At 38.5% G+C, this 27,956-nt stretch overlaps 1 protein-coding gene across 5 annotated transcripts in view; it reads left to right on the forward strand.

Moving 5' to 3' along the window:
* The window catches only part of RUNX1T1 (RUNX1 partner transcriptional co-repressor 1), a 114,843-nt gene that overhangs the window by 8,850 nt on the left and 78,037 nt on the right, over positions 1–27,956 (forward strand). The window contains exon 1 of one of the 5 annotated variants that reach the window (XM_066565470.1): positions 11,073–11,238. The exons of 3 other annotated variants lie outside the window; for them this stretch is intronic. In XM_066565470.1, coding sequence (XP_066421567.1) covers positions 11,151–11,238 — 88 coding nt within the window. In that variant the 5' untranslated portion in view covers positions 11,073–11,150. Of the gene's footprint in view, positions 1–11,072; positions 11,239–26,241; positions 26,392–27,956 lie in introns of those variants that run through there. One more of the 5 variants, XM_066565486.1, reaches the window with a different exon arrangement.

A 27,956-nucleotide genomic window follows, 5' to 3' on the forward strand; every position in this document is an offset into this window, starting at 1 on the left:
GAAGCTGACACATAGCAGGTTTCAGGAGTATCTTTAATTACACCTAGAATTATGTACAAAGGAAGATGGTCCTTGTTACCTGCTGCTGAGCTTCAGAATTTACAGGCACAGAAGCAGATGGGATAACAAGGTACTTATGTGTCATTTTTTATATACATGACTTGATACCTTTAACTTTTGCAGGAGCCCAAGGATTTCTGGTTGTGCTGTTTGCATGCTTGCCATGTTCACCAATGGCAGCATCTCAACCCAGTCTTGATGCTCAAGTTCTAGAGCATCTGCTAGACCTTCTCCCAGTCTGAAGACTGCAAAGGAAACAAAGAACAACTTTGAAATAAATAAATGCCCTTTGAATTTCTCTCACCTCAACATGTTCAAACAACAGTGCTCAGAGAATTCAATGCAGTGAGACTGTAGCAGAATGAAACATACATGCATATATGTATATCTATATATATACACACACACACATTTTTCCTTGCTATAAGCACCATAAAAAGAAATGTCTGTGCAATATGTGCACATGAATGCATAATTGTATATATCAGTTTATATGATTGCATATAAATGCGTTTATAAAGAAGACCCCTGTCTGCAGAGCATGCAATGTGTTTATTATTTCAGAGGCTTTCACATCATCTTTAAAATCTAGCTGACTGTAGAATGAAACCCATCAGGCTAACGCAGAGATAGAGACTGAAATTAATTTAAAGCAGACAAAGAGCAAATACAGAAGAGCTGTTACGATTTAACTAATTTTTAAAAGTAAGTGGACTGAAAATATAAAATGTATTTTGTGTGCCATCTACTCAGCAATTGTTGCCATCAAGTGGACTGCCGATGCCCTTTAAGATGGTAAAAAGAAAACTAGTCCTTTATACCATTTTCCTGAAAATGTTAGGTTTCTGTTTGATCAGCAGGTGCTGTTGAGATGAAAGCCATGTGTAAATTTTCAGAAGGCCAAAAGTGTCAATTCAGAAAAGGAAAGTGATAAGAGAAAATGCAATCAGTTTTCCTGTTTTCAATTTGTGCAGGATTTGAAGAGCTGTTTTGTTAAACTGCTACATCTGCTCCAATATGAATATTGAACTACTTCCACTAAAAATAACACCCTATAATTTGGAAGCCATTGCAATCTTTTGTTAATGCAAGTGGGTTATTTGAAAAAAAAATCTATTCTGAAAAATCTCCTGCCTAATATGCATTTTTGTTTATTGGCACTTTTATCTTCAGCAGATAAAATGGCATTATGCAATTAGGACCATATCTATTTGAACTCGAAAAATGACACTGGATAGCTGAATGCCACTATGTTGATAAAAGGATTTAACTCATACTTTTAAAATAATTTTATTAATAAATTATGATTGTATCATAAAATGACATGTGGCTGTTTCCCCTTTGCAGCAATACAGCTTTACTTACTACTGAGGACCTTGAGCAATGTAAAGGATGTTCAGTATATGACACAACATTCTTTGGCTTGTTTCATTCCTGATATACTGGCAAATCTTAAGTTTGGGCTCATCAAGGATATTTTAGTTAATGGGGATTTTGGTGTAAGTTTTTCCATGGTAAATGAAATGATGGAGTCTATTTGAATGCATATATACAAAAATAATCATGGTTGTGGAGCTGCTAATCCAAGTGAGTTCTATGACTTGGAAAGCATAGTATTAGTAGAGCATACATTTTCTATCATAAGCATCTCTGGAGAACATAACACCGTTGCTTTTTAATTAAAAAAGAACAAAAACACCAACAAAACCCCCCAACAATAACCTAATGGAAAATGATATGTGTTTGTTAATTTTATAAATAAGAATCTAAATGAAGAAGGGATAATTCACTGTTACATCTATGGAACCCTGTGTACATAACATGAGTAAATGTGTAGAATAGAATGAGAGCTTTTATTGCTTTATATCAACATAGCGAATTACCTGGTTTTAATATTAGAATGGGTTTTAGCTGTTGAATTCTAATCTAATCTACTAGTCAGGAACTAATTTTTTTGGTGGGTATCTGCATGGGAAAAGGCCTTGCTGATGCTTCTGTTTGGTTTTGCAATTGGATTTGTACACTTTCGGCCTTGGGGGATTTTCCTCAAAGTGATCTACAGATCAGAAATAATTAAAATTCAATAAACTGAAATTTAAATATAGAATGGATTCTGTGTGAGATCCGTGCTTGTGGTAGGTTGTCTAGAAGTCTGTGGCATGTCTACTTTATAGTTTGTATTCCCCGGCATAACTGCGTGCACACATGTGCATAAATTTATGTTGAATGACAGAGGGATAATTATTTATACAGATTTTATCCAAAACTCTGTGCTCTCCTGAAACATAACAAAAAGCCTCCCTCCCCAGAAGAGTGTTTACATCCCGTGACAGTCACTAGATTCAAATCTTCTCAACATGAAAGTTGTTTCCTTTCCTCCAAACCTTCTTTTCCCCAACAAAGCTAACCCTGTTAAACCTCACCTTCTGTGGGATGTATACATAGTTATAGACATATGTACGAGAAGTAAATATTACAGAAAACATGGCCGATTGGGGCAAAATGTCTGTAGCCTTAAATAGCTGGTGATATCTGCCAGCAGCAGGAGGGGCGCTGAGGAGGCCCTACCTCGGCTGACCCGGGGATGTGAGAGCCGTGGGGAGCCTCGCGTTCCTGCTCCGTGCCTGCGAGGGGCTTCCTGCTCGCAGATCCTGCCGAGCAAACGCTCTGGCGCAGTGTGTGACAGCAGAGACTGCCTACCTGAACAGTTCTGAAACCAAGGAGCTTTTTACTTGGGTCGTGGGATTTTCTGGTGCTTTGCACAGGGGTTGGGGTGGAGCCCCGCCCCAAAAGAAAGATTATAGCTGCATGTCCAGATTTTCTTATCTAAATGTTCTGAACACATTAATGGGAGTGTTCTGTTTTCTTAATCTTTGCCAGAAATACTGCATACAGTTTTGCTGTTCCTGTTGAATAGTTGCCATATTTAACTCCACTGGTTGTGAATGGAAATGTGAATACTTTTATGTTCCCTCTCGTTTTCTGTAACACATTTTGGGATGCCTGGAAAAGGAGGGCATCATTTAATAGAAGTTCTGAAACTTGGGTTTGTTTATATGTAGTTTTTGGACATGTGTTGACTTATTTAAGGGATATGTTTTTATACTCAGTATTATTTTTTGAATGTAACTTCTGTGAAAGTACAGTTGTGTTGTACAGAACCGTACAGCAACAATATTCCTGCCTGATCCCACATTGTAACATGCTGATTTGTGATCCTCATGGGATAGCTTATGATTTCTTTAATCATTTTGGAAGGCATTTGATTAATTTTTGTGTTTATCAAGACAGGTATACTCTGGCTCTTATAGTAAAGTAAATGTGCAAGGTTCATGGAGGATAGATAATAGGTTCTTTTGGAATTTAGGTTGCAGACTGGAAAGACAGAAGACTCCACCTAGTGGAGTGGAATTAATATGCACATGGTGGCAGGCAGTGGTGTGTAATAAAATAGGTATCATTTATGGAGACCCAAGTTGCTACAGAGAGTAAAGCCCAGGAATTCAGACAAGCATCTGAGGCCATCTATGAGCATTACAAATTGTACCAGGCTGTAGTTACTTTTGGAGCTCTAGGAGGGTTATGTGTGTCTGCCATGTTGGATGTTAATATGCAGTTGCATAAGTAGTAGGCATTGCCAGCTTTTTTCTTTTGTAGTGCCTTATATTTGGAGATCTGCTGTCTACATTTTTTGATTTCTGATGACCCCACAGGTGCCCCTTTTGGTTGTGGCCCAGGTGTCATTTTGATACCTTGGGAAAAAAAAAAAGGACCAACAATTCAGCCCCCAAAAAATCACCACTTTTCCCCCACAATTGCTTGTTTTTCGGAATACCTTTTCTGGTTTTCTTCTTTTACTTCGGTAATGGCAGTATCAGAATGTTAGTTCTGAATGTTACCATGACAGGTTGTGTGGCATGTTGACTAAGGCTGTGTGTGCTTTCTGGGAGTCACAAGGTTTAACAAACTCTCTGATGAAGCATCAGATTTATAGGGTTTTGTGTCTGTGCTTTACTGTCCCATTGGTTTGGTCACGTTGTGCTACTGGGATGTAGTAAAAAGAATTTTAAAGCTGGGATGTGAGTGAACATCCATCCTGAGCAGCTAAGATATTGTCCTGAAATCCTCTTGGAAAATGCATCCTAAAATTGAATCACACATGCATTAGATAAGTTCAGGAAGAGAACTCCCCAAGACCAGCTCAGGCTTTGACAGCGAGAGGGTGAGGCTGTTGCCAGAAAATGGAATGATTAGGGTGCAACAGAGGAGACAAAATGCTGCAAAGGATATTTGGGAAGAGTGCTCCAAAGGAGCACTTCCATTGAAATCCAGGTGGGGTTTGTTGCCAGAGCCATTAAAGCATAATGGTGCCAGAAAAAGCTGCCAACAAATGTGGGAATAATGACACCTATGGGTGTGCTGTCAATGGATGGTACTGCCAGGATGATTTTTTATTTTATTTTAATGGTGACATTGCTAAAAGTATTTAAGAGTAATGTTATAGGAAGTGTTTTAGTGAGTGAAGTCACTGAGTTCCAGGAACCATTAAGCAAAACCTGTTTCATGACTCTACTATTTATTATTTTAAAGCTTGATGACAAACCACTTAATGCTGGAAAAGCAGGCTGCAGCCTGTATTAAAGCATGCTACAGGTGGACAAGGAAACCAACCTACTGAACTGAATAGCCCAAGGTAGTTTCTGAATGTTGTACACATTTAATGTGCACCATGATAAATTAATACAACTCCGTGGATCAGCAGAGCTTGTAAACATTGAATGAAATACTGGAGCTCAGATCTTACGTGGTACTCCCATACCTAGTTCTCACTGAAGACAGTGTTTCTTTAGTTAAAATGCCAGTTTGAGGAGCTGGACCTTCAGGATTTCTGTGCTCCCATCTCACATCTGTGATCTTGACAATACTTTTTTTAAATTGGTTCTCAGACTTAGATCTAGATCTCTCCCTAATAAAATGGACTAACTCAGGTATCAGTGTAAAGCAAGGGCATTCTTTTTGAATTGCAAATCACTGACTTACCTGACAAGACTGCCATATAAAGGAGAGAAAAAGCCTATTCCTTCCATAATAATGCTTGCAGATCCTTATTGAGTCCATCGGGCCAGGATTCTCTACTTGTATCCCAAGATTTGTTTCAAATTGTGTTTAAGCCAGCTGCCTGCCCCAGACTTCCAGAGAAGTTCAGAGCTACAGTAAATACCAGCTACAGTACTTAGAAGGGAGGGATCAATGTGTAATTTTCCTTCCACATTCTGGGATTGATTGATCCCACCTCTTCAGCTGGGGAGCTTCTGATGTTAATTTCTTTTTTTTTTGTTGTTGTTTGTCTGTTCATTTGTTTTTAAGTCCAGGCCCAAATTTCACTGTCTCGTACAGAGCTATTATTGGCCACTATTGTTTTTATTATTCCATGGCTTCCCTGGGAAGAGAAGGATGGGCAGGACCTCAATGACATTGCCAGAGCAAGTCATCAGTAGCCATGTCTGCCCCTTAGGAGGTCACAGGAAACAGGTGGCTGTGTTAATTGTCATCACTCCCAACTCTTGTCCTTCCTGGAGGGAATTTAGAAGTGGTCAGGAAGTGTCAGGCCTACTGTGTCCCCCCAGGTTCACTGCTTCAGGTGTTCATAATAATTTGAGGTATGTGCCAAGCAAGGGAGACTGTCTGGGAATCCTTATTGTCCTTTTTAAGCTGAGTGGCTACCTGGCTGGGAGGGCAGAATGCTGTTGCTACAGAGTATGTTTGGGATTGCAGCTGGAATCCAGCAGAATAACAAAGAATTCTATTAAAAATTTATTTCCCTATCATACACTGTTTTCCTTCTTTCAAGATATTCATAAAAAGTCCTAGGTAAGCAAACTACAAAAACTCAAGAGGTGCATGAAATATTTCTGGAAACTGATCCACTTTTATCGAGTGAGTTGAGGATGGAGAATGTCAGTGCATTTTCTGCTTAGGCCAGTTTTAATTGTCTTTGTTGCAACCGCACCATCAGTAGCCATGGATCTCTCTCTAAATGGCATCAGTCCTGTGCTTTGGAAAATCAGTTCGGGTCTTGCTACTTTATATGAGCTTCTTGTTAACAGCTTGCTTGATTTTTTTTAGCAGTGAAGGTGCACAGCATTGCTGAGTATCTCACTGCAAATGTGAGTGCGCACCCAGTGCTGTAAGCCAGATTTTGAATTACCAGTAATGTTTCTTTGAAGTGTCTTTTGTAAATAATTCACTCATGTTGGAAGTGATGTGAGTTAAGTAATAAATATACTAGTTATTTATTTGCCATATGCATTTGGGGTGAAAACTGAGCTTCTGCTCAGGTGTACTCTTGATATTACTGAGACTACTTGACTAAATAAGGTGGGCTGCAGGATTATGTGGTCGGTGAATCACATTGGTTTCTGAATCATTCTTAGAAAATACCAGCCTGAAATGCTGGCAGATAATGAACACATTGTGCTTGGACTGGTACTTTATTTAAAGAATAGCATTTTAAAGTAGAATATTTTTTAAAATGTTAGTTTAAGAACCATTTTGCAATTTACTTCCATCAAACCCATTGTACTAGGAAAAATACCTCCTTCAGAAGAGAAAAGGTGTCAGTATTGTGGAAGAATATCTGATTTTTATCCAGCTATTTGCTATTTAAGCTCCCTTCTTTTCAGTGCAAGGAGATCAGCTGACAACAGCAGCAACCAAATCATGTTTGCAGCTGGGCAATTACAGTAGACCCTAAGATCTGCAACTGTCAACCATGAACGCAGATGCCTTCAAAGTTCTGTTTTTCTTCCGTGTGGAAGTCGTTGGCATGGAACAGATGCCTTCATTTTGGAGAAACCAACTGCTGGATATAATTGGTTCTCTCTTGTCTTGTCCTCTAGGGACAGTCTCTCACAGATGAAATTAGATGAGAGTAAAAAAAAAAAAAGACACAGGCACACACACTCGCACATGACATGAAGCAGGAGTTTTCAGGATCCCTCTCTGTTTTGTCACGTGGAACTGTTTTCAGCTGGAAGATTTCATTCCATTTTTAGCACTCTACACACACACATGATGATGATGCTATATGAAAAACATGCAAATGAAAATATGTATCTGGCCAAAGTTTATTATTAATCTAGGCATGCTTGTTTAGAAATGAGACAGGCATATCCATCCCATATTACTTAAGTGTTAAATGTTGACTTCTGTGATATCTATTAGTGCTGCAGTCTCAGAAATTTAAATTTAAGTCTGAGAAGAGACAAGATGCTTTAAAAACTGTTTTGTTGCAGTGGTGGAATCGAAGTTTTTTATCAAATGATTTGGTAATTACTCACATGGGAGGTAAAAAACAAGTAGCAGACTTCAAAATTCACCTAGCATTACAGGCATTCAATTAAGAAAGCATCTTTACAGGAACTTCAGCAGAGTTAGTATGATGGACACCTGTGATGTGCTATTTCTGGGACGCGTGTGGTAGGGTACTGAAGTGACTGTGTTCTCTTACTGCAGGCACCGAAAACGAGATGATGGCAAATGGCCTTGGAGGCTGTAACAGAGAGGGAGAATCTGCTTACCCTGTGCCTCTCAAAGAGTTTCTGTCATCCCTTCTCTGCCTCGGTGTAACAGCTACCAATTTGTGTTACTTAATTATGCTATAAAATTTATACCAACTTTAGGTTACCTTAATAAGCTCAGTTGTGAACTGTGACAGTCAGGCAGTGCTGTGTATTCTTGGGTAGACCGGGTGCATCCAGGAGGTGGGTGCAGCAGGGATTGGGGGCTGCCAGGAAATAAAACTGCCATTGCCGGTACCCAATGGGGGCCTCATCTCTGAATGCCTTTTCTCTCTTAAGTTTTATTTCTGAGTAGAAGTTGGGGTTTTTGGTTTTGCTTGTGGTTCTTTTTTTTTTTTTTAAATTTTAATATGTATTGCACTTTGAGGTGTCAGTCCCTATTTTACATGATGCATTTACTACTACGGTAATAGTGATGTCACCAGCAGTGAAAACTGACAGGAGTTACCTTGGTCCTGCTTCGGTAGAGTTAGTAAAAGACAGTTTAGACACTTGATGTGGCTGGATAGCTGCCCTGCGCTGTGCTCCTTTGTTCCCTGCTAACCCCCGGGGGCTGTGTGGGTGGAGGGACTTCCAGCAGTTAGGAGGAAGGCCCAGGTAAACTTGTTTTTGAACTGATGACTCTTCAGCTTTTAAAGAGAGAGAGATTCTTTGCTGTAGGACTCCAGTTCTGATTCACAGAACTTGAGTGCGACAGTGTGCTTGCTCTTAACATTGTATTTCGGAAGAACCGCATATTAAAGGGAAAATTTGACTGGGGAAGTGCTTAGGTGATGAAGGGATTTCTGGCAGTACTAGGAAGTACAATGGTGGTTCGTTTCATTTGAGGCTGATCCTGATATTTGTAGTCTTTACATCCTATTAATTCCTTGAAAGATAAGCTGATACAAGCATGATTTGCCAGGGCCAATGGCTCTTCTTAAAGTCTTGGCTCGGGTTATATCCCCCTTCTCTACACATATAAGATAAAAGCACTGTGAATATGAGGTTAACTGAATTCAAATAGAAGACTCTCTAGAGTTATTGCATTCCTTAGAAAATAAATACATTTCTCATATGGTTGAGATTGATCAAAAAAGTGTTCTGTATGCCAGTGATTACATTCCCATCTGTGATTAAGGTTTTCTGTCTGCATCTGGTTTTCACATTATATTTCTGTAACAAGAATCCTTTATATGGCAGAGTTCACTCTCTGTATTTTCTATTAGCTGCAGCTTGAACTACTGCACGGATCGCAGATTTACACATGTGGTTTTCATTACTTCATACCATTGAGAAAAAGTAATATTTGTTTGGGAAAGTATGTTTTTCAAAATTTCCATGGTAATACAACATGTTGATCCTTTTTTATAACACTCATGTAAGACTACAAATTGTTTGAGGCATTCTGCTTTCACTGAAGTTCAGACATTAGACGGTTTTGCATGTACATTCGAACAACAGCATCAGTTTACAATTCAGGAAGCAAAAATACATTTAAAGCAGGAGATTAGTGTAGAATGTAGAATTAGTGTAGCAAAATGCATCCATCACTTTGGAAAATGTGGCAAATAGAAAAAATTAACATGGGCCTGAAACAAAGGAAGAGTAGCAAATTGAAGTGATGTCTTCATTGTAAAGTGGATGACAGATTTTTTTTTTTAAAGAAGAACTTTTTTACAGTAAGATGTTTAAAATCTTTTACCAGCTATGGAAAATGAGTATGCTATTCAGCAGAGATATTGAATTTTTATATATTACATAGTTTAACATATTTGACCATAATTGTTTCTAGTGACCAAATTAAAATGTTAGCAAAACATGACTATATCTTTACAAATGTGTAACTCTGAATCCAAAATATGATGTATTCCACTATAAGACAGTATTTCAGCCAGATTGTGCTGTTGTCACTTGGTAGAAAACTTAATGTTTAAATTATCTCAGTGAAATTAATAGGGCCAATTGGTCAGTGGAGAATTTTTCAGTTTTGGTAGGATTTATGGGTTTATGGCCATAAAAATCAGATCAAACAATAACAACAATTCAGAGAATGCTGTATGCATTTATGGAAATTTAAAGTGTTACGCAAAAGTCTGAGCAATTGAAAAGTACACAATTCATGCTAGGGGCACAACTGAAAGGTAAATTTATTGCCTATGTGAGAACATTGTGACAACTAGAGAATTACATACAAAATAAAAATAATTTTATTAAAGTAGTTATTGTACCCAAGTTGTGGAGTCCTAACCACATTTTGGAGGTTATTTTCCAAATGCCAGAGGCAGTTGTGTCACTTTGAGAGCTCCACAGTTGCCAAATTCTGGGTAGAGTCCTGCAGTCCTTACCACTTGTTTTCACTGAAATCAGTGGAATTTTGGCTTCTCTCAGGACTGCGGGGGAAATGTCCGACCACGACCGCTGGAAAGAAAGAAAGGACTTTGGAGAATTCCTTTGTTCTGTAACCTTAACTTTAACTTGGGAAGGTTTGTTTTGATTTGAGAAGGGTTCTTGTTTGTGGGAAAGATTGAAGTTCCTAGCAGAAACACAAATGTGATCTTTTGCAAATGCCCTTGGGCAATGAATTTTTTTTTGCAGAAAGATCTAGTGCAGGAGAGGGTTGGGGCTGGATTCTGGGTTAGATGCATGAGCTGCGGCTGGATCCTTGTGCATGCTTAACTTGATGTCCCGAAATACTTGAACAGTCATTGCAGATTGAAGCATGTACATAACTGTGTGTGCTTGGCTCTGAAAAAACTTTCTGTCTTGACATAATTATGAACCCCTGAAAAGCATATTAATGCCTTGGAAAAACTGACAACATTGTGATACAGACTTATACAAATGGCAGAGTATTTGTGTAACCCAAATAAACAGGTTTTTTAGGTGTTGGAGTGGGAGGGAAATTGCCTTTTCAAAAGTGAGAAGATTATTTGTAAATATATCAATAGCTTTTTGATCTGCCTTTCTTTAAATGTGTTTGCTGTTACAACTTACAAATCCAATTTAGCATTAGTGATGTGTAAATTGGAAGATCTCTATTTTTAGTAAACATTTTGATTTAATAAATGGTTCTCTAGAGCTTCTGTTGAACCAGGTAAAGTATGTAATATTTTATATTATGTGAATATATTTAAACCCAAGCATTTTTACAGAATTAACTAATGGGTAGAATATAGGCTGCCCTTAATTTGTTGCCTTCTATTTGAAGCTGTTTTAACTGAGCAAATTATGAAACTACTTTTGTTGAAGAATTAATACAGTTTTAAAGTACTACCTTATATTAGCTAAGAAAATGTGGTTACTTGTTTTAGAATAATGTTTCTGTCTTCCCTTTTTATTTAAGACTACTATTATCATGTAAATGAAGGGGGTGTGCTGCTTCAAACTGGCTGTGATATATGCTTTTTTTGTTTTTGTTTTTTTTCATTTGTTGTTGTCAATAGAAAAGATTGATCTCTGGGCTGGTGAACATAATATCTGTCCCAGTCAGAAAAGGAAAGAGGAAATTAGCAGAGCGATTGGTGGAGAATGATATCTGTCAAAAGAAACACTTGGAGAGCACTGAGTTTAGTGATAGGTGACTGCCGGAAAAAAGGGAACTTTGAATTTTGTCAAGGTAAGGAACAGAAAAATATTTGATTTTATAATGTGAATACCTTTTAGAAGTTATTCGTGTGTATATAATGACTGTACCTTGCCTTGTAAACTGTAATTAAAAAAGAAATCTTTCCCTTTAGCTCCAAAGAGTCTGTCTAGATCAAGGAAGGTGCTGTCCTTGTTTAATACAAGTAAGAAAAGAGTACTGCAATGCTAATAAAATACATCAGTCCTGACTTTTAGAAAATCCACGTGAAATTTTAAACTTTGGCATTATTTTTTGTTTTTAATGACATAGTTGCTCTTTATGTGTCACGTCAATAGTACTTGGCTGGGTTGTGGAAATAGTGACTTTCAGTTTTCTGAACCGTGAATTGGAATAGTATTTGCAACCAGGTTAAGAGATAGTTGTGATCACATTGGCAAAATGGTTGTTTGTAATTTAGTGGAATCCTCTGATAAGCTCATTGCATCAAACTGGGAATCTGTGATAAATTTGATTGAGATGATAATGAGAATGGATATTTCTGCTTCTTGTGCGCAAAGATTTTTACTGTACTAGAAAAGTAAATCTGCTATTGCTGGACAAAATTTCTAGATAAGCTATGGCAGTCGTTCCTGTCTTTACTGTAACTACATTTTTTCTTCTAAAATGGTGTGTGTCTGGATGGCAAGCCACTGCTAAACTGATTTTAAGTGCTTTCCAACACTTGGATAATTTTCTTTCTCAGTGTTGGACCATATCGCCTGACATAACTTTGATAGAGTATGGTCCAAAATAAGATGAATGGTGTCTGAGTACTCTTGGCTTTGCCCTGGATAGTTTTAAAGGTAGCTCAGCCTTGATCATATTACTTGTTTTCCCACCTGAGATACCATGGCCCATGCTGCTCTGCCTGTGGGGTGTGGAGAGATGGAGAACAGCTGAAAGAGCCAGTGGGAGCCTCTGCACATCACCTTGTAGCAAAGGGCTAGGCCTGAGGTTTTGTGCACCAGTGTGAACATATTTTTAAAAAATTAAATCCTAATAAAAATGAAGTTGCATTCTAACTTGAGTTCCTATCTCAGTTTAAAACAAATAAATAGTTTTGTGGGACCTTCATGTACTCAGGCAGCACTGGAAGAGAATGAATAATCTTAGCAGGGTTTCTTCTTATGTTTTGATTTTGCTTATTTAGCAGTGTATAGCTTCTGACTAATTTCTCCTTTTCACTATCTACAGTCATATTTTTCAAAGTGCAAATGTACCCTGTACAGGTGGCTGTTGGTTGGTTTCTTTTGCCATATGGATCTTCATAAAGGATTTTAAAAATAAATAAATGTAAAAGTAAAGATGTCATGCCTGAAGCATGCAGTGCTGGCATATTAATGGGAAGTTTATTGTGCCTTATTGCTATCAGAGCATATGCAAGATAATGGAAATTTCCTACAACTTGGGAGAAAGGCTTATTTTCTAATACCATTAATTTAAAGAAAGGGAATTAACATGACTAAAATTCACTTCATCTCTATAAAGTCCAACTGATGTGATGGTTGCTGAAGTATTCATAAAAAGGAGGGAACAGCACCTTATCCTTCCTGTTCACTGTTGTTGTGCAGGTTGTGCTCTCTGTATTGTCTGGGTGCAGGCACATCTCTGCCATGGTGAAGTTGCTGTATACTGCATGATTCCCTTCCCTGTGCAGTTCTATCAGTTGTAGCCTTATACCTAAATAAACACATCTCTCTGTGACACCTCTTACAGAGTTAACAATATTGTATAGTTTTCACCTTGGTAATGAAGAATTCAAAACTGCTTTGTAGCTCTTAGAGAGTGATCAGTGGTGGTTAACAGTTCTTAGATCTTTAGCCACTCCCATTTTGACATTTACTTGAATTGAGGTGACTGGGTAAGATGTCTACATCTAGATGTATTTGTGACATGCTCAAAAATTTTAGTCTTAAATGGTTAAGAAGCTCCACATTTTCAATTTTTTTTTTGTTTTAAATTTCAGTTTTAAATAATTAGAGATGAAACCAACATTGAGCTTAACTTAATATGGACTTTGCTGTGCCCAAGAAGATTTGCCTTGCTATTTGGAGCCTAAATTGGAGTAAAAGGCAAAAAAAAAAAAAGGTGTTTATTGCCTCCTTGAAGCAATGGCCTCTTGTAGCAATGACTACTTCAGCTGATGTGACCCCTTTCAAGCATCGTCATCTTTGTTTTGCTATTGCAAAGTCATCTTCTCTTAGCTTCCTTTTTTATCTTCAAAACAATTGTTTGCTTACCAATGTATCTTAAGGAGTACAGTGAAAATAAAGTCCCCTTCAAACATACCACAGATGCAAAAGAGTATGCAACTGTATTATAGACAGTGAATTGTACTTCCAGTCAGAATTTCATCTGTTCATGTGGTGCACACCTGTGGCTTGCTGGCATTGCTCTTGATTGGAGTGGAGTGTGAGAGAGCTTAATGAAAAACAAAGCCAGGATGACAAGGAGAGACTCCACAGCAAACATGGGTTACTTCACATTAGCAAGAGAGTGAAATTCAAAGTAATGCTTTGGAGACAGCTCCCTGGTATGTGGGAGCATGTATGGGTGACCTGCAAAGTACACTGGTGCCCTGCTCGCTGCTACCTTGCAAATAAAGCATTTTTCTCTCTAGGTCAGGTTGATTTGGGCCAGTTGAGAGCATGGCCAATTTCTCCAGCTTGCTTTCTGAGCCAGTAAGAGTATCCTGGGCAAGAATCCAGCTTTTGAAGTACAAAGAAAAAAACCCATAATCTATATAAAATGCTAGCGGATGGGGAAAGGAGGAAATTTACAGAGAATAAGTGAGTTTGAGAACAACTGTGTTAAAAGTAGAATGTAAGGGGAATGTGTGTGTTTGACATTAGTATTTATTTTAATTTGAAAATATGGTCTTTGAAACCTTTGAGGTGAGCAGAGGACAAACTCTTGCAATATGATATATTTATTAGTAAACTGAAACCAAGTGCTCCAGTTCAAGTTCCTTTTTCAAAGTGATTTTTTCCCCCTGAATTCGCAGAGTTTGGGTTGCCTCTCTGTGCCCCCCCTCCCTGCTCCCCCTCAATGTAATGTGTCTCTGATAACGTTAATGGGCTTTGCCCCACATGGAGCAGCAAGTGTATTGTACCACTGCTCACTGATCCCAGGTCAGTGTGATGCGTGAAATCAATTTATTTGAATCTCTTTGCCTGTATAGGAATTTGGCAGCGTGCCAGTTGTTTTCATTTAATGTTCTTTGTGTTGAACACAGACAAGCAGACATGCTTTTGTACTCCTCTTTCTTCTGGGCTCTTCTCTTTTCAGCCAATATTCTATTCTGTGGATTTTTCAGAAAGAAGTAGGAATGTGTTACCTTTTTAAAAATAGTTTTTGTTTAAATAGCCTTTAAAGAGCGTAGAAACTAGGTCAGTCACAGAGCAGCCTTGTGTAGGGTTTTCTGCCAAGTATAGGTGGTAACACCTGCCCTTTCCCATTTCTGAAATTTGGGGAAAAAGAGAAAACACTGGTCTATTTTTCTAATGCCTATGTCTATGATTTATGTCCACTTGCAAGACAAAGACTCTTCAATAATGCTTAAATCAGAATAATTTTATTTCTAAATAAGTGAATGTCTGGCTGTTGGCTGGAAAAATTGGCAATATGTTTCAGGATTTTTTTGAGTAATGACCTTAAACTAAACATTAATTTGGGAATCCCTTGTCTCATCTTTCTGTCTGTTCATCCCCTCCCCCCAGTAATTTAATATTTTGAATGGCTGGCTGAAGAACAGCTACACCCAAGTATACCCATTTATTTCATTTTTTTCCTTTTTTTTTTTTTTTTTAATGAGAAATCAAGGTGTGTGGAACAGAGCAAATAATGTAGCCCTTCGTAAACTGGGGGTGGGGGGGGGAGGGACCAGCAGCAGACATTTCCAGGAGGATTTGTTTAAAGCCCGGTGTCGGGAGAGGCAGGAGCAGCAGGAGAAGGCTCTGCCGGTGCTTGGGGCGGCTGGTGCGGAAGTTGATGTGCAGAACCGCGGAGCCGCGGCGCAGGGGTCAGACTCGTACACATCAGCCCCGTTTCCTTGTTTAATTACCTGAAGAGCAAAACATCCAGGCTGGGAGTGTGTGAAAACCCAGTATCTCGATCAGCAGTTTGCTGCTCTGACATCCTGCGAGGCCAGCCCCGTCTGTCCGCAAACGTCAGGGCTGGTTCCTGACAGGGGGCTATCTCTGCCGGGCCTCGGTTCCTTCCATTCAGGAGGCATTGTGTGGAAGAGGGTTTGGTCAGGAATTTGAGGTTCCTGCCGGTTCTTCCAGCCCGGACAACCCTGTGACAGATAGGCATGATTTTTTCTTTTAAAGAATAATAATAAAGAAAAAAATTGGCTCTTTTTAGTCTTTCCCTTGTAATTCTGGCATTGGTATAACACTGACTGAAACAAAACATTAACCCTTTTTCTTCTGAATTTGCGTCTTTTTTTCTTCTATTTGATTCTTTCTTCCTTGACCTCTTATTTCAGAAATCAAATCTTCTGAGGGGCAAATTATTTGAGGTGCATTTTGTCCTATGCAACAGTTATACTTTTGAAAATGGTATTTATTTCATAGTTCACAATTATATAATAATCATGCTTGGCATATTAAGTTTATCATTTTAAGTGTGCTTGGCAGCATTGTTTTTCTTTGTCCCCTGGATTCAAACCAAGCGAATGTTTGTTTCTGGCCCATTAAAACAGTAATGGCAGCTATCAATGCTTCCATTCTTATTATCCAAGTGATTTTCTTAGATGTTTAAAAGTCTGGTGTTCAGTTTTAAAGTGTCGGGATAGGGTCACTTATAGTCCTTGGTCCTTCATAGCTGCTGTTTGTTGAGGTCACAGGCAGCGTTCAGGATTGGGTCCATAGATGGATATGTTCCATTAGGATGTAAAGCTCCTCCCTATAGCTGAAAGATACTGTATGTTTACATGGGCAAAGGGCTTGAATAGGTGTTTGGTTGTTTTGGGTTTGTTTGTTTCTTTATTTTGGTGTTGTTTTGGTTTTGGTTTGGTTTCGTTTTTTTAATGTGTGTGTGTGAAGAATTAAAGTATGACTTCTTGTTTGAATGATAACTGAAGAACATTACCCTTATTACTACAATCTCAGTACTTGAATTTATAACATAGTGGTGTTAATAGTTGTACTGGTAGAACTTAAAATCACTGGGTAAAAGTAGTAGAGGGAGGCAAGATAATTAATAAGGGCTTCCAGCAGAAATGAGTGTAGCATGTGACTATGCTGTTTATTGTTGTGGGCAGAAGCTGGTCCAAGAAAGATACTTGTGGTTGCAGGAGGAGAGAAGGAGAGCTGAAGATTAACTAAGGTTTCATTTCCTTTCATGCTGAAAGCTTATGGTCCAGTCTGTAGAGTTATGCCCACAGGCTCAGCATACATATTAATGTGCTAGAGATTTTGGGCACTTCATAGGTGAGATTGAAATCTTTTGAGCAGTTAGTTAGATTTTCCCTGCTACTATTTAATTGGAAATTTGTAATACAAATGTAAGGGCATACTTTTCTTCTTGCAGGTAAGGATTTTGGGGACCCTTGAGTGAAGGAGGTAGCCTTCAGTGTGCATATGCAGTCACAGACTGGAGTCAGCTACAGAACTAAGAGTCATTGTCATCTATTGTGCCACTAATCCCTCATCTGAAAAGCATTTTCAGGGGTTGGTGCAACAAAAGAGCTGTAACAGTGTTATCAGATTGGTAATTGTGATCTAATGAACTCTTAAATATGTACAATAATCCTTCACCTTTAGAATCAGGCCCCTTTCTTCGGTACAAACTCCCTAGGTTACTCTGGTGTGAAGGTGCCTTTAAGTAAAAGTGGATGACTTAGACATGTGGTTTTAAATGTCTGTCCTGTCATATTGTAAAGAAGCCATAATCTAAATAAACATTGCTTGTATTTGTAGGATGAAAAAAAAGATGGTTTATTGTGGTCAGTCTCATGTTCTTGACGGGAATGTCACATATGTAAGGGTCTGTACATATGAGGGAAATTATATGTCTATGAAAGCACTGTCTGTTTGTTGAACCTTTGCATGTTGTGTAAGTTGTGTCCCTCTTTTCCAGTGTTTTAGTTGCCTTTTTTTTTTTTTTGGCAGAGTTCATAATCCAATGAACTGTCCATGACCTCTATCCAACCATTGCCTGCCTCAACCAGCAGTCCATTAAATGAAAAGTTCTTCGTGGACATGTGGTGACAACAACCACCACATTGTCTTTCCTCCTACCCATTGGGTGTCAAGAGCCGCTTTGAAAATAACAAATAATAAATGGTAGCCTTTACACCAGGGTTGCCACTCAAAAATTCCTTGGGATAATGGATTTAAATCAGCATTCTCTTCGAAAAAATATTTATCTTGGCCATCTCCAAAAGCCTCTGCTGTGATAATCTTGTTTAAGGAAAGTTATTGCGGATAATAGTTCTCAAGATTGTTTGGGCTTTATTAAAACTGCCACCTTGCATTGTGCCCAAACATTTACTGCTTCTCTTTGCAGATATTCTCCTAGTGTAAAGTGGTGTAATTTGCTCTTGGTATGAAATTCCACTTCATAATCATTTCTGCATTTTTCTGCTTCTCTTCTGAATGGCTACAACAAAGCACCATGTGGAGTACAACACCATTAGATAAAGTGAAATTATATTTAGAGGCTTGTGTTCCTCAAGGTTTCTCTCAGTTCCTAAAGAAACAAAGATTTTGTATTTTAATTTTTCTTAGCTATGATGGGATTCATCTGGGTCAGACTAGAAGCACAGAGATTAGAACAACTCCCCGGTGCTTTCAGGGAGCTTGATGTATTCCTTCAATAGCACTTTAAGTGAATACGGTTCTGGCTTAGTTTTCTAATGGAAACCTAACTGGCATGATGTTTTTCCCCTCATTGTTAAGAGTGCTGATTGTTGCTATTCAATTTATGTATTAATTGAGGGTAATATTTTATGGTAGTACTCACACTTTGAAATTCTGGAACTTCTTTTAGCTGTCAAGGTTGGTGGAGGTGGGAGAGGATAACTGTCCAAGGCAGCTGGAGTGGAGGCAGGTCATGTAGTGAGCTGGAGAAGAGTGATGTGTAGCAGAGTGAGAAGGTGGCCCTAGAGTCATGAATTTAGGAGTAGATCTGGTGCCAGAGAGAAGACAGAGGACAGTGATTGGAAAAGTGAGAGAAAAATGTGATGGAAAGTATAACTAAGGAAACAATGGAAAGAAAAGGACTTGACTAAAATCAGCGCCTTCCTTTTGTCACTTACAAATGATAATGCCTTTCTATCATCAAGGGTTGAATGAGTTTGTGTACTGATTCTGCTGTGTTTCCAGATGCTGAACTGCATTAGAGCAGTTCATTTGGTAATACTGCCTGGCATTTTAACAATTACAGGGTCTGCCAGTGGGTTGTCCTATTATAACTGTGAGAAAACTCATCCATAAAAGAACCACTGTTCTGTTTGGACTTAGTTCTCTTCATGTAAAAATCTGCCCCTGCTGCCTCTGTTCCATTAGATCTCCTAATTCATAAGGGAAACAGAAAACACTTGATGATAAGGTGAATTTCTCACCTGGCTCTGGAAAGCAAATAATTTAAATGGAGAAATAATACTTAGCTGTCCTAGATATGCTGAAATATGTATTTACAGTCCTCATTCACTTGCCCTCTTGAAGTTACTCAGTAGTTGACAGATGTCATACTAAAATAAAGCATGAGTAGTAAACAGCAACATGCTGTCCAATGGCAGTGCTGTGATGTTATGGGCACTACTGTGTGTATAAAAACATAACCAGGAATGCAGAACGGCCAGGCTTCCAGCCCATTACAGTGGAGGCCGGTGCAAAGATTTTGCTAACTGATGTAAGACTAAGCTTTATTTTCTGAATACTTGTCAGTGTGTTTTACTAGCACAACCATGCCCTTATATTGTTGGAAAAAAATATATATGTTGAATAATACAATACTTTAATTTCCCCTATATTTCTGATGACCGTTGTGGTTTGCAAATTCATATTGAGCTCATCAGGAACAATAGCTTTGTTTGAAGGCCCCTTTGAAGAAAGTTTTTTTGTACTATTATAAATGTAGTAAATAAATACAAGTTGATCAATATATGACAAAAGGGTGAAGAAGGGAGGTCAATAGGTAAGAATATTTGCATATAAACCATTTTCACCTTGTTAAAAATGGCAGTATGAGCATAAATAAATGTTTTGTAATGCTGTGTATTTGCTCCACCTGGTGGATTTTCCTGGAAGTGTTTTTAATCTTAATGGGAAGTTGTCTTTTATATTAAAGACATTTCTCAGAGTAAAGGCAACTTCTTTCTTTCATTCTTTCTTTCATTCTTTCATTCTTTCTTTCATTCGTTCTTTTCTTTCTTTCATTCTTTTCTTTCTTTCTTTCTTTCTTTCTTTCTTTCTTTCTTTCTTTCTTTCTTTCTTTCTTTCTTTCTTTCTTTCTTTCTTTCTTTCTTTTCTTTTCTTTTCTTTTCTTTTCTTTTCTTTCTCTTCTTTTTTTCTCTTTTCCCTTTTCTCATTTCTTTCTCTTAGCTATGGCATTGCAATAGGCAGATTTGTGGAAAGTATAAATTGATATTTGTCTTGGCCACACTTTGTCAGCACAGAGATCTCTATGAAAGCGTAGCATTCCAAATCCATTAGTAATTACAGTTTATTCTGGGGCTTATTTAGAGTATTCTTGGACTCATCTAGAGATTAGTAATTGCTGAGTCCAAGTCTGTGGCTTGTAGAGTTATATGTGATCAGTGAAAGGGAGGATTTGCTATGAGTTCCCCCTCCCCCCCCACCCCCAGTTCTGAGCCCCTCGATCAGAAGTAGCAGTGTTATTGAAAAAGAGAGTTACTATGCTTAAGTGTTAGTGCTGTACATCAGCATAAAATCTGTCTGTCATTAAGCTAGCTTTGCAAACATTGTTTTCTTTGGAATTCTTAAGGACTCGGTTATGCTTTGATCATCTCATTGTTCTCCTTAGGTTATTTTTTTCCTTTAGAGTGTAATGGCTCCCTAACAGAAGGTGAAGTTCAGAAAATAGTGTCTCCATATGCAAGGGATTTGGAGACCTTTTTATTGTCTTTAAAAATGTCATTCATAGTCCTCATTAGCATTTATTGTTGCAAGCATACAAGCAGAAAATGTGAAATTGGTATGTCATGAATAGCTCCACAGAGCTCTAGAGCCCTGAAATTTTGCCTGCAGTGTGGTGTGGGGCAGGCATTGAGAGAAAGCTGGCCAGATGGCTGCCAGCACAGAGCAGAGCTGCAGGTTTTTGTCTCTGGTGCTGAGAGGAGGGAAAGTTCACTGGAGCATACGCTATCACCCCGTGCATTTTAACAAAACTAACTCGCCATCAGTCAAAACTGGGAGGTGGTGACATTGAAACAAAAGTTTTCAATATAATGTAACAATTCTTGTCAAATGAATAAAGTATGTTTAGTTAGTGTCACAAATATTGACATGTTACAGAGAAAAATGCAAGGCTCAAATTTATGGCTAGTGGTAGATACGCTTTCACACAAATATGCTCTACATTATCTTTATTATGAAGATCCTATACATTGAAAAGACATCGATTAAAGTCAAAACTTGGGTTAATATACTACAGCAGGAGGAGTTTCCCTACCCATGTTAAGTGAACAAACACCCTGAGCTTCAAGTCAAAAAGCAGCTGATAGCTTGAAACACTTATTTCCTTCACTGCCCCCCTCCTGCATGCCCTCCCCCTTTCCCCTTCTTTTTATGTCTTAAAATATGGCTATAGTTCAGCAGGAGCAGATATTCTCTTCCAGGCTTCTCCAGGTCACACTGAATGTGTTTTTTCTCTGTTAGTGAGACAGCATCATTGGTATTTTCTTTCAGAAATATTTTCAAATCAATATCAAATTTTCTAAAGTGCATGAGTGGTGTCTATGCACAGATGGTGTGGTAATTTTCTTTGAAGTCAAATGATGATAGAAATTAGCAGTCAATTCTAATTTACTTTACCCACATTTTGGAAAATATAGTATTTAATAAAAAAGTGAGGCAAAACTTGTTTAGCTTAAATCTAGTGAAAGAAATAGATCCCAAGACAGGTACATTTATATGTGAGTTTGTCCATGTGAGTGTTTTACCAAAACATATATAGAGAGCAAAAGAGCATGCATTCTTTAAGGCCTGAATGTTGTCTCTCCTACTGTGAGTCAGTTAATTTTTCACAGAACTATTCTTTCATGTTAGGTCAAAATGTATCTTTTCATTGTTTTAAAACCTGAAATGCACCCAAAATGTCACTGGAATTTCTGTGTGTTCAACAAAAATTAATTTTTGGGTTTTTTTTTTGATCAAAAAGCAGTAGGCAGTCTAGGTTGTTAAGTCTAATGCACTGTCAAGGCTGCCTTTTCTTAGCAGATGATTTAAAATACTCTTTGGAGTATTATTGAAATATGGATATAACATACAAGTTTTCTTAACTGAAAAAACATGAATACTTTCTCAATTCCAATGAGTTTAATCCAGTACTCGAGGTAACATCATGAACAATTTGTCTTAGAAAATGAAGAATATTTTCTTACCACCTTGGTGACTACCTTTCAACTGCTCAGTGTCTGATTTGTGTAGGTAATCTCAATTAGTCTATATTTCACAGAGCAGTGTATGTTTTAAATGTCTCATTTGTCTTTTTTCAGAAGTCCAGAAAGCCTTGCCAATAAGGAAATGCTTAGGGAAATGTTTAGTGTTATCTGGCAAATGTTTTGTGTTGCGTGCATAAAGAGCTGCTGTTAACAGATAAGCACATATCTTATTGGAATATTTAAATTCCACTTCCAAGGAAAGAATTGGAAGTTTATAGAGAAGTGCCTTTCTTGGGTAGATTTAGCCTTTTGTGGTAGTGCAGTAAAACCAAGGGAGGCTAGGTACAGTGTAATGGAAAAAGTTGCACTGAGGGTCCCATTACAGGCTTAGGTGGGCTGCTGTGGCACCAGGCAATCAGAGATACTTGTGCAGCAAGAAATTACTGAGCTTCTCCTGAAGGTGTTGCCTTTACTGTACTGTGGTTGGACAGTCAACTGAACAAAGTTAAGAAAGCATCCAGAAGTGGTTGTCCCCTGTCCCCTGCATCAGCTCCACAGCTCACACATTAGGTGGGTTTGCCCTGTCAGTGGGATGCCTTAAGAAAACACTAATAGCTTCCAGCTGGGTGGAAAATCAAAACGTTTTGGGGCTGACAAAACTAGTAGATTTGAATTTGAAAGCCCAGCTAATGCCTCCATTTTTATTTACCACTCGCCCATAAAAGATTATTTTCCAATATGTCAGCCTCATTTGGTGGCCAGTGGTCTGAAAGTGAAAGTGGAACAAGCAAGCGGGGAAATCTGGACATTAGTGAGTCCGCCCTTTCAAGCTGGTGTGCCACTTTGTGGAATGGCCTTCCCTGAGATTGGGGGGGTCCTAATGACCATTCATCAATGCTCGTTGACTGATCATTGAGTGCCTTCTCATTCAGTTTATCAAGTCTTGCACATAAAAAGTCAGAATAAGCATTATTCAGCTTTGTTAAAGCCAACTAGGAGTAAAATGCTCCATTTGAACCCATTTTGCCCTTGGTTTTTCACTTTGTTAATGCAGTCCTGCTTAAATGAGTGCTTTTATTGGGTCTGTTAGAATATCTGAAACTATTAATTCTCTTGTATTGAATAGCTGGTGGCAGGCCAGAGCAGATGGGGTAGAAAACTATTTGGTTGGGTGTATTGCTTTCAATTAGGATCAATGAGGTTTCAGCTCCTTTGAATTAACTCACTTAATACCCACTGTGTGAAGTCACAATGTATCACAACAGTCTGCTATAAGTAGAGCGGGAAGTTGAGAAGTCCTACAGAAAAGCTTTGAGTTAAATTCTTCCTTCACTGTTAAGAGAGCTTTCATTAACTACAGATGTGTTTCAGTGGACTTCCAGTCCCTGTTATTAAGCTGGGTTTGCACAAAAGGCAATCTCTGTACTTTTACATGATGGCCATTAGGAATTTCCCTTTTCCATCAGATCCATGTCTTGGCTATCTTATATCATCCTCTGCATAAAAATCTTTATACATCCCCTTCGAATACAAGACTGTGGAGACTGGTTTGCCTCCTCTACCCATTTTCAAACTAAGGACTCCTAAAGGAAGATCTAAAATTATTTTGTAAAGCATTTTGAGTGATGGACAAAGAAGGAGCTGGTGCCCACCCAGGATGGTGTAATGTAATGTGCACCATAAAGAAACTGGGCCTAGATTGTCTTGTGGGTTTTTCATTTTTTTTATATCCCATTAATTTTGGCAATACTCTGACTCTTGTGATGCAGCAGAACTGTTCTGTGTTAAAACCAGTGTCTTTCTTTTCTTGGTGGAGAATAAAACCATTTTACAGAATGGGCCGTCCCCTTTTGCTTGGCCTGCTAAAATTTTAGACGTGGTGCAAAAACTTCCAGGGCAAGCTTTAGGTGACTGCATTAGAAATGGGGGTGGGGAAAGCAAATAAATTTCCACAGATACTTCTTCAGGGAGGACTGCCAAATGGGTTGCAGCCTGCCTCAGTGTATTAAATAATGAGAGGGGAAAACTATTCATGCAGCTGGCTGCTTAAGAAAATGCTGAAGTAGTCTCAGATGCACAGGCATTCTGTTAGCCCCTTCCATGAGCAGACTTCTAGGTGAGAATCTCCAGGGATCCACGTTTTGTTGACGTGGATCAATTTAAGTGGCAATTACTGTACTCAGATAACAGCTTAAAAAGGCTTTTTACACACAGAAAAAAGATGCATAATCATGCAGCATATGGAAGTTCAATTTCGTGAGCCGTGGTCTGTGGATTTACAATGTACTGATATTAAGACCTTCTTTTAAAGAGTGAATATTGTTCGGTTTTATTAAAATGCGTCATAGCGTTGACACGTTACTTTCTACTCTGAAGCTGATTCAGGCTGCATCTATGTTGATGAAAGGTTGCATTTCCAACTGTGAAAATGTTTTTCCTTTCATGTAGAGTACAGCATTACAAAAGAAAAACAACGTAGCAAATACAATACTAACTGACTGGTTTTAAATAGTGCGTCAAGTAATAAAACCAAAAGGACAGTAAAGTCTTTCAAGGCCTTGTTGGAGCAGACTTCACTTGTCTCCATTTCCCTTGCTTCTCTCCCTTTGCCCCTCTGCTTTTCTCCCTTTCATGAAAGTGGTCAGAAAAATGTTTTCATGTTTTGGTTTTCATGTTTCTCTTGGATTCTCTGACACTCAAAAATCCATTATAAAGAACTTCATTACGATAGATGTCTGATGAAGATGAAGAAAAGACCTGCCTCAAGTAGTAGACACATTAGGTTGTTTGTGCTAGGCTAACAGCCCAGGGGATTGTTATTGGGGCAGGGGAGCTTCTTTTCTTGATAGTCTTGGATTTGCCAGTTCTGTGTTTGGAATTTCTCTCCTATTTAAATGAAACCTAAGGGTGCCACTTAGATTGTGTTAAAAAGATATCATAGAAATATCAGTAAATTAAATGATTCATTTTCTTTAAGTGAGAAATATTCCTGAGTTCAGTCTGGACATTAGGACGGACTGTTATTTTCTGCTTAATTTTGCATGTGTGTCCTTTTCCTAAACAGATCTTTATCAGGCTCTGTGGTAGCTAGAGGAAGGAAGAGGAAGGCCTAAAAGCAGAGCTGTTTCTTCCTAATAGAGGCAGAAGATGGCATAATGCAAAATCAGGGGGGTGCATAAATATGTACACAAGGACAGACCTTACACTGAGAAGATCTGACTGAGAATTGTTGCCTTTCCATAAAGGTTTGAATAATGCAAAGGTAAAGTCAGAACCAGGACCTACATGTTAGTTGCTGGAGAAATGGCTCGTTACTAAAGCACTTTGCAAGTGCTGAATGGGAGGAGAGTTTTAAAAAGGATGGTATTTTTTCTTGTGCCTAGAATTTTGTGCAAAGCTGTGTGCTACAGAAGGCATGCGAGTCAAGCGTATGCTTCTTCTAAGAGGCAAAGATGTTTTACAAAGGACTAAAGAGGGACTGCTGAGAAGAAAATAGCCAGCTTTAGATAAAGCACTATAACAAAGACTTGTAGTTTTATGTATCATGGTGTCCATTAAAGCTTAATAGGGAAGAGTGAATTGAACCTAGCCAGGCATACCTTATTCATGTGAAGGATAAACATTTAAGGGGTTCACAAAATCAGAAATTGGGAGGACATGATTGTTTAGCTTTTGAAAAAGCTTTACAGGGAAGATTTTGTTTTCATCCCCCATGGATCACTATGCAAGGTAAAGGAGAGTAAGCTGCAAATGTTTGGAACATATCAATGGAAGAATCCCAGGGGGTTAAAAGCACCATAGTAAAATGTAAGTGGTCTGCTTTCTAAGTGTGGTCTATTTTACACATACTACTGTGGATCTGAGAGAGCGAGTGATTTTGATACTCCATTCCCTATAGTAAAGGAGAACAATAATGACAGAAGTGTGTGTGTGAGGGGAGGGGGGGGGGGCAGAATTCTCTTGTATATTCTTGTGCACGTTTTGAATTTCCAGCTAAATAAACAGACGTAGTCTTACAAAGTGCAAAATTATGGCAGTTAAAATAAAGAATTTTTTCCCCCACCTTTGGAGGAGAGCTGATTCAAAGTGATTCTTTTTCTTTAATTGTTGTCAGTGAAGGAAAGGGTTAACTTTTAAGGAAAAAATGAATAATTCAGTGTTTGGCTTATCACTCTGCATTTTAGTTTCTATTCTTTGGTCATCTGGAACTTGGTGTGAAAGGTAGAGTAAAAGGAGTCAGCTGAGGGGAGCCGGGGTTGTGATAATTTGCACACACATCCCTGTCATTGTTCTGCCTGAAGAGACAGGGCTGGGTTCAAGGCCACATGTGCTCCTGTCATCATTCACATTTCTGCTCCAAGTGCAATACAGAGTGTCAGCTCTCCATCTGTCTTTGCCTGGCAAACGCACGCGCCCAGCATCCTGCCTCCAGCTACGCTGCCACAGCCAGTTCTGATGGCCTTCCTCGCTTCTCTCTGTTCATTCCAGAACAGGAGGCACTGAGCCCTAAATAAGCTTGCTTTTAGGAGAGAGCCATTTACAGTGTGGTATATTTTATCCAAGGATGCCTGGTGAGTCGAAATTATTGCAGCTCTTTCGGTTCTAAATGAGGAAACGCTAATCGTTTTTTTGATAGTACATTTTCCCTCTCTTTTTTTCTTTTCTCTTTTAATATAGAGGGTGATTTGCAAGCTGATACGGGTACGGAGCGATCGCGGATGCTAATTCTGTTGTGTATGTGTTTGGGGGAGGGGAATTTGTGCAAGTGAACTGCTAAAGATGATACTTACAGCAGGACTGGATGTTTCAATGAAAAGGGATAGAAATAGCAGAAAGTCACCAGCTTTGTGGGTGCAGGTCTCTGCACGGGGGATCATTTTTAGCTAAGGGAAATACAGCTTCGGGCTGGCTTTCATGACTGTCAGCTGCACCTTGAATCTGCAAACATTTGATCGTCGGAGATCATTCACAGCGTTTACCCATCAGCTGAAATTATCTCTGTGAAAAGCTGTTTATGTTGGAGAAGTGAGGGAGATTTATAAAACAGATTATTCCAGCCTTGTCCTAAATTGTAGACCTTCACTGTCACCAGGCAAATCACCAAAATATGTTGATTCAAAATAAAACAATAAAAAAATCTGCTGAATTAGAGGAATTGCTGTGGAGCTGGGAGTTATAATAGGTCGGTTTCCTCAGGAAAATATTATCCTTGGATCTTACGATCACTTGTCTTATTGATAAGTGCTATTGCCAATAAAAATGCTTCTATGCAGAGTGATTTGTCTTATGGGTTTTATGAGATGCTTGACCACGACTGAGTAGATTGAATTTGGTGTGTTTTGTTTGTGTTTTTTTCTCCCTTTGGTAATGACTGGAGAAAGCCATGTGCCTGATTATAACAGCTTGTGTTCTGGATAAAAAAAAAAGACGGGGCTAGAGATCCTACAGCTGGCTGGTTCTTGTGGATTATTTGGGTAGGACAGGCAGAAGAGGCTATGCTTGATCACAGAGAGTCTGTACACCTCGCAGATGGTGTTTTGAAACAGTATCTGCCAGTTTACTGCAGCCACAGTTGCATGTAGGTATTGCCAGTTGTTGGAAGAATGTTTTCCTTTTAGGATTTTTGTATACGGTCATACCCTACTGCTGGTATGTTTGCTGATCCTGTGATTGTAACAAGAAAGTGGGCTCTGTTTGCTCAAAGCACAAGGTTAAGAGGATTTATATGGTTGAAATATGGGCAAATTAATTTGCATAGATAACAACTGAGGACTATGAAAGGTCAATTTAACCCTTTAAACATCAAATTTGATTTGCATGCATTGCATTCCTGGGAATGTGCTCTTCATTAGAAATACCATGGTAATTCATTAATTAGGAAAACTGTGCATTGTGCATAATTTTCATCCACTGATGTTTTCCTTATGTTTGTATGAAACTCATCTTCTCCTGTGGTTTACTCTTCCTGTGTTTTATCAAGATATTTAGGTGTACTGAAATGACACAATCTTATCAGTGTTGATCCTTGTGTGCATTATTCGGTGTTATTGGCAAACTGTTGGAATGCCTAGAGTGGACATTTTTGAAAACCTATTAAGCCTTTGGCATTTAAATTACTTAATCTACCTGCTGGTTA

The sequence above is a fragment of the Molothrus aeneus genome, chromosome 1, assembly GCF_037042795.1.
Source record: "Molothrus aeneus isolate 106 chromosome 1, BPBGC_Maene_1.0, whole genome shotgun sequence".
Lineage (NCBI taxonomy): Eukaryota > Metazoa > Chordata > Aves > Passeriformes > Icteridae > Molothrus > Molothrus aeneus.